This window comes from Mandrillus leucophaeus, unplaced genomic scaffold (genome assembly GCF_000951045.1).
Source record: "Mandrillus leucophaeus isolate KB7577 unplaced genomic scaffold, Mleu.le_1.0 Scaffold541, whole genome shotgun sequence".
Classification (NCBI taxonomy): Eukaryota; Metazoa; Chordata; class Mammalia; order Primates; family Cercopithecidae; genus Mandrillus; species Mandrillus leucophaeus.
In genome coordinates this window covers 1,269,094-1,276,477 of record NW_012105820.1, presented here as the reverse complement: position 1 = coordinate 1,276,477, position 7,384 = coordinate 1,269,094, and the positions used below count along the sequence as shown (strand labels likewise).

Below are 7,384 nucleotides of genomic sequence, written 5' to 3'. Positions count from 1 at the left end.
CGGGGGCGGGGCGAGCCGCACAGAGGCCGGGGCTCTTCACCTACTCTATGTTCGGGGCCGAGCCGCCCCTCCTTCCCTGCCTTCCCTGGCGATCCCGGGACCCAAGCACCCAGGGAGCCGCAGCTGGCGTCCGCCGCGGAGTTTGGATGGCACTGGACTGTGTCTGGGTTAAGAGGCCCGGGTGGTGTTGGGCCTCGTGTTTGTTTATTCCCCATAAAATCACAATAAAGCTTATCATAATTACTCCCATTGCGCGATGCTTTCTAGTTTACAGAGCAAATTTTCTTTCTGTCATTTCGTTCAATCCCGTGGAGACGACAGCTCTACGTTGTCATCTCCACTTTATTGAGGCATTAGCTGGGGCCAGAGCGGTTAAGGATCTTGTCCAGGGCCACACAGCAGCCCCAGGGCCACAGCCCAGCCTAAGCTCACACCACCTCACAAGGCTGTCCCAGGAAGTATTATATCACTTGTTATATACAGCATGTTCTGTGCGATTCCAGAAAAGAAACCAAAGAAAGCACTGGGTTGGGGGTGACTTCTAGTAGGAATATTGCAGGAGGGATCGTAAACCGCCTTGGGTGCCTTGCAGGCCCCTTGTCCTTGCTACCTGGACTGCGCAGAGCCTCCTGACTTTGCTCCACCTATAAGTTGCTCCTTATCTCAAGCAAGATAACAGGTAGGGTCCAGACCGGTTGGGGCAGCAGCCCTGGACCTCAACATGCAGGGGGCCCTCCTGGCAGTATGCAAGCACATTAAATCCAAAACCCCAGTTAAAGCAGAATGAAAGAGGGCACATATTTATTTCTAGCCGACTGCAGCCCAGCTAGCAACACGTAGCTTGACTTAGTTCTGAATTCCATGTGTCTTCACCTAGATGCTCCCACATTTGCCTCTGTCTCTAAAATATACACACATACACACACACACACACACCATGCTCACTGCCTAATTGTTTACAAAGGTATAGAATCATCAGTCACTTAGAATAGGCTCTTGGTTTCATGACACCTGAACAGATTAGAAAATTACTTTTTAAAATCAAAACACATTCATTGGCTCTCATCGCTTTCAGGATGAAATCCCCTTTGCACAGCTGCTTCCTCTTCCAGTACCATCACCCCTCCCTCGAGTGGATGTTGCACTCTGAGTGTATGTACCTCCTCCCCCCAACTCCTCCCCACCCTACAGCCAGCCCAGGCGCCTCTGCAGTCTCCCCAGCAGAGGCCTCTAGCATGGTGCCAGTATACCCACAACTACGACCTCCTGTCTACTCTCTATCCCACCTACTCCTGACACAATTTTTCCAACTCTTTAACATCGTATTCTTCATGTACATCTCCCAAACCAGCGAGGAAGACATCCGTTTCCCCATTTCCTTCCTGACAGCAGGAACTGGGTCTTCTTTCTCTGTCTCTTGAACAGTCCAGCACACAGTAGGCCCTCCAGGAGAGCACAGATAGTGTAGATGTTATGAGTTTGGACTTGATTCAAACTTTAGCTCAACCATTTTCCAGGAATTGACCTCCAGTAAGTCACTCAATCTTGTAAAACAAGGATAATAATTCCTGTCTCATTATTGACATAGTAATAAGGACCTTATAACTGTTATCTATTGTTTTTAGCAGTGGTGTATGCAAGTAATAAGTGGCTCAAACAATTCACTGATGAGCAGAAGGGTTTCATTGGTATCTTAACTCCCAGCACAGAGCCAGGGGAGTGGGCATCCCATGTACTCGTCAATGGAGTGGGACATGCCCAGGACACAAAGGTGGCAGCCCCATGCAGAGGTCCCTCTGGACTGCCTGGATCTGAATCCTGGTTCTGTCATTTGCTAATTATGAGATCTTGAAAATTACTTCAACTTTCTGGGCTTCAGGGTCCTCATATTTAACATGGGATAACTAAAATTCCTTCCTTGTGGATCGTTGGGAGAGTTGAATGAATTGATGTGTGATATTTTTTTCTTCATCCCCCTCCTCTATCCAACTGGATCCTTTCCACCAGCCCACCCCAGCATGAAGAGGAGGGGGGAAAAGATGGTCAAGTGAGCTGGTTTGCCACAGTTCCGCTGCAGCTCAGGGCCCTCTCTGCAGTCTGAACTCACATTTCCTGAATTATCCAAAGACACAAGTCAATCCACAAGTCAGTCCCCAAAGACACAGGGATAACTGGCAATGCTATCAGAGGGTGTGGGGATGAGGGTTAAAGGCTGCAGCCAACACCATAAGGGTTTTGGGAAGAGAGAGATTCAGGGTGATCCGGAAAGATAGCGGATAGATCACTAGGGTCCAGAGTTCGAGAGCAGCCTGGGCAACATAGCAAGATTCTCAGTTTTAGGAGAGAGAGAGAGTGGGGGGGAGAGAGAGAGAGAGAGAGAGAAAAGAAAAGAAAAAATAAGCCTAGGTGCGGTGACTCACACCTGTAACAGCACTTTGGGAGGCCAAGGCAGGAGAATCGCTTGAGGTCAGGAGTTCGAGACCAGCCTGGCCAATATGGTGAAACCCCGTCTCTACTAAAAATACAAAAATTAAGGGGGCGTGGTAGCACATGCCTATAGTCCCAGCTACTTGGGAGGCTGAGGTGGGAGAATCGCTTGAAACTGGGAGGTAGAGGTTGCAGTGCAGTGAGCTGAGATGGAGCCACTGCACTGAGGTCTGGGCAACAGAGTGAGACTCTGTCTAAAAACAATAATAAATTAAAAATTAAAAATAGAAAAGAGAAAAATAGGGGATGAGTTGTGTCTGGATGAGCTGAGGGAGGAACGTGCTATGCACAGGCACTGGGGAGCTGAGGAAGGCTGGGTTGGGCAGGTGGGATGGGCTCTCCATTTGGGTAGAGTGTGCGCTCAGAACTCTGTGGAAGCTTTAACGTGGTGACAGGCAATGGGGAGCCACTGCAGGCTCTAGAATAGGGGCATGACTTGCTAGAAGTCCAGTTGGCAGGAGAGAGCTCAGAGCCAGTGTGGGGAGCTGGAATCAGGGAGGCCAGCTGGCAGGGGCAGCAATGATGAGATGAAGAGAAAGAAGGGGTGAAGCTGCTGTCCCTCTACAGCCCTTAGAATCTGAAGTGCCAGCAGGACATCTAGAGGCCATCCAACCCTGTGTTCTCACCTCTTGGTCTCTTAGCCACCTCAGCTGCCACAGCCCAGACTGCCTGGTTTCAAAGTCGTCTCCTCCAATTCACCCGCCACACCACACCTAGACTGTCCTGCTCAAGAACCTACATTGGCTCCCTACTGTCAGGGAGAGCGAGTCCAAATCTCCTACCCTGCATTCAAGCCCTTGTGCTCTGGCCTGGCCTTGCCTATCCCAGCCCCCAACCCACTCCTGGCCAAGCACAGTCAAGCTCATTTCTGCCTCTGAGTCTCTGCTCACCTCTCCCCTCTTCCCGAATGCCCTTGCTACTTCTCTGCAGCTGTCTACATTCTACCCATACTTCAAACGCCACAGAGTCCACCTGACTTCTGTGAAGCCCCTAGAGGGAAGTCCATCACCTGCTAGCTGCCAACACCACCACTAATGATGGCAACGCCAACAGTGCCATTTGCTGAGCATTTACTCTGGGCCAGGCACTGTGCTAAGTTGCTTACATGGGAAAGCTTATTTACTCCTTACTCCAACTCCAGGAAATCAGCATTGCTACCCGCTTCTTACAGAGGAGGAAATTGAGGCTCAGAGGCTAGGAGACTTGCCAAAGGTTACAGGGCTACTGAGTGGCAAAGCCACTTGCTCATCCCCAAGCCCATCCTCTTAGTCATTGGAGTTTTTTGCCACCTCTGACAGATACACTGAAGGCCGTCATGCTGCACACATCCAGGGGGCGCCCTGCCCTTTGTAGTCCATGGGAAAGGCTCCTCTGGGGCGGTGGGGTTGTGTGACTGTGTGGTGGCCCTGCGTAGATGGGGGCTTTGTTTTGAGTTGCACTATTGCGTTATTGCGGATTGCCTCGTCTTTCTACTTGAGCGAGCCTCAAGCCTGTCCCTTGACTTGTTCAATGACTGACTCATTCTCTTGGTTCTGCCCTGGGAGGAGGGAATGGGCCTGGGGAGAAGGGACATGAAGAATCCAACTCTGGGCTCAAATTCCAACTCTGTAAACTCTGTAATCACCGGTCATTCAAGCTCGGCAAAGTCATAATCCTCTCAGAGTTTCTATTTCCTTGTCTGTGAAATGAGTCAATCAAACGAACTTCACAGAGCCGCCACAGAGATCAGTTGAGATGCAAAGTCTGCAAAGCGGCCTGTGTAGCTCTGGCAAGGGCAGGTACTCAGTAGATGGTAATGAACCCTGATGTGGACAGAGCGCCTGTTCTGTGTGGGCACAGTGCTGAGTGCTGTAGATCTCATTTCATCCTCAGCGCACCATGAGGAGGGCCCCCTTGAGTTTCTCACTCCGCAGGTGAGCACTAAGGTTCAGAGAGGTGAACTTACCCTGAGTCACGCAGACGGCTAGAGGCAGCACCGGGCAACTAGTGCGGCCAGCACAGGGCTTGGAACTAGTTTGTCTAACATCCTGATGCCCTTCACCAGGATGATATTCAAAGCATCTAGCGAACAGTAAATTAGAATGGATGCAGGCCAGGATGCTGACCCTCCACACCCACCCCTCCGCCCTGGTGCCCACCACTAGGCTCTACTGCCTCCCATTCTCAGGTCAAGCTCCTTCCCATATTCTTCCCCCAGAGATTCCAAGCTCCTTCGGGGCCAGCCCCTTGCCATGTCCCCTCTTCCTCCACATACTGTCAGGCACAGTGAGGTGCCCAATAATCAGGGGCTGCGTTGAATTCCAACAGGGATTTTCAAGAAGCAACAAGGAGACCTCAGGTGAGAGAGGAGGAGCAGAGCGAGGAATTCTGAGTCATGGGTGCTGACAGGGCATAGGTGCCCAAGGAGACAAGCGGGAGGTGCCCCCGGGGGAAAACTCACCTGGAGGTGGCACAGGCGGCTTTCTCCATGTTGTTGTTGATGTCTTTTCCCCCAGTCATTGTATACTGGTGGAATTTGGTCTTGAACAGAAATTTCCAAGGACAGGCCATCTCTATGGCTTTGCAAAGCAGGTCACTTATCTGGATTTGAGCTCAGATGTTCTTCACTGTGGGGCTGAAGAAGGGAAGCAGAGGTGAGGGGAGCTTGAAGAAGATTTTATAGAACAGGGCTTCTCAATGGGATTGGCTCACTGAAGAATCAATACGAACGCCAGCATGAGCCCCTTCATCAATGCTTTGCAACCTCTGTCTCTATTTCGGGGTTGGAATGGGGAGTCTTCTGACACAGACTTCAATTCTGTAAAGCCACTTAATAACCTAAAGGGAAAACAATGAACCACCCCCCCATCCCCATCTCCACTTAATAAGGACAAACTATATGCACCATGAGCCTCCTTAGCGGGACCTGCTGGCCCAGCGGACCCAGCCAGGCTTCATCACTGGCCACAGACAGGGTGAGGAAGAGCCAGGAGGTCGCTGAAACAGGGGTGCCTTTGTCTGACCCTGAAAGACACTTTCCAGCAGCTCTTATTATCAACCGTAGTTTTAGGTCTGTTACTGGGGAAAGCGCTCAAGTTGTAGCTGCCTTTCTTTTAAAGATTTTGCAATTGTTGTTCTAACTCAGCATTATTTCTTGCTCCTCTTTTATTATGTGGGGAGGAAATATTTGTGAAAAATGCACTCATCCCTCGAAATCTGAGATCATCTCCTTTGAAACAGACAAGAGGAAGATCAAAGAGGCAGAAACTCTGTCTTTAGAAGACAGTATAGTGGATATGGTCCATGTAAGAATTTTTAGGCCAAGCGCAGTGGCTCACACTTGTCATCCCAGCACTTCTGAAGACTGAGGCAGGAGGATCACTCGAGCCCAAGAGTTCGAGTTCAGCCTCGGCAACACAGGGAGACCTTGTCTACAACAAATTTAAAAATTAGCCAGGCAGGCATGGTGTCTTGTGCCTGTAGTCCCAGCTACTCGGGAGGCTGAGGCAGAAGGACCACTTGAGCCTGGGCAGTCAAGGCTGTCTCAAAAAAAAAAAAAAAAAGAAAGGGAAGGGAAGAGGAAAGGGAAGAGAAGAGAAGAAAGGAAGGAAAGAGGGAAAGAAAGAAGGAAAGAAAGAAAAGAACTTATAGCCCCACAGTCCTGGGTTCAAATCCTGGAATTCCAGCTCTACCAGTTATGTGTCCTGGATCAAGTTATTTAACTGAAACTCATTTCTTCATCCATAAAATGGTTTAATATATTCATCTTACCAGGATTTGTGGGGAGGTTACATGTTATAAGGACTGAATAAGATAATCTATGTTAAAAAAAATTCTTAGCAGACACAAACTCTCATTCTTAACTTTTCAGAAAGTTTTTCCTTGTCATGTAGCAACCACAGCTAATATTTGCAGAAAAGAAATCTGACCAAGATGCCATGTTCAGATGACCGAACCTCATGTTGGCATTTCTTTACCTAGACTTTCCAATACCTTCTCTCTGTAGGCAGAAAATTCCCACAATTTTCTGAGCCTTCTCATACAGGAAGAAACAAAACCCTCTCAAAACAGCCACTTCCCCAGAAATGAAGGCCACTCACCTTGCACCTGGCTGCACTGCCTCCCCGGGGTAAGGTCAGTCAAACCGAGAAGAGACCTGTGCCTTGAGAACTTCAGGACTGTCTAGAACTGCCCAGTCCCCTCACCAAAGGTGGCCAGGAGATTTTAAAGCAGCAACGATGTTGAGTTATCTGGGGCCAGAGCCTCAGTTTTCGACTCGCTGCAAAGTTATGAACACACTGGCAGCCAAGAAGTATTTATACTCACCCCATGCCATCCAGAGGGTTGTTTTTGCATAAAGATTTCTTTTTTTTTTTTTGGTTTGCAAAGGGAGTGCCCCCAGCTGGCGTAGAGTGAGCTAATTTATGACTGTGACTGCCAAGGACTGTGGGTGACCTGATCTTGCTGTTACATCACTCTGTGTGGTGTCTCTTCACCCATCCCACCTCTTTCTGGTCCCAAGTCCAAGGTGGCAGTTCATCAGTAGGGTGGTTGCTAAGATAGAGGCACCGCGGAGCCAGGCTTTATTTGGCCAAGCCACATGGCCTCACTTTCAGCATCTGGGAGATTTTTTTCCTCAGCAGGGAGCTCTCCGGTTAATCCCTGTCCATCCTCTCACTTTTCCAGCTTGTGACGTGAGTCCAGGAAGCTGGGGGAATATTGACAGTATGGAACACGTTGGAAAATGCCCAGGGTCCAGAAGGCCAGTGATATTAGATGATGCCATTATTCCAGACAGGCCCCTGAACTAGTCACCTGAGGTTGTTGGAAGGGAAAGGAAGGAATGCTATTGGCACAGAGATGCCTCTGCGAAGTTGGTCTCACTAACACCTCATCCTTTTTTTTTTTTTTTTTTTTT

At 49.3% G+C, this 7,384-nt stretch overlaps 1 protein-coding gene across 1 annotated transcript in view; it reads right to left on the bottom strand.

Annotated features, from left to right (window-relative positions):
- The window catches only part of NOS2 (nitric oxide synthase 2, inducible), a 53,459-nt gene extending 46,704 nt beyond the window's left edge, over positions 1-6,755 (bottom strand). Inside the window, exons 1-2 of the mRNA XM_011997545.1 lie at positions 6,567-6,755; positions 4,928-5,101 (exon numbers count right to left, since the gene is read on the bottom strand). Coding sequence (XP_011852935.1) covers positions 4,928-5,037 — 110 coding nt within the window. The 5' untranslated portion in view covers positions 5,038-5,101; positions 6,567-6,755. The remainder of the gene's footprint in view (positions 1-4,927; positions 5,102-6,566) is intronic.
- Between the last annotated feature and the right edge of the window lie 629 nt (positions 6,756-7,384).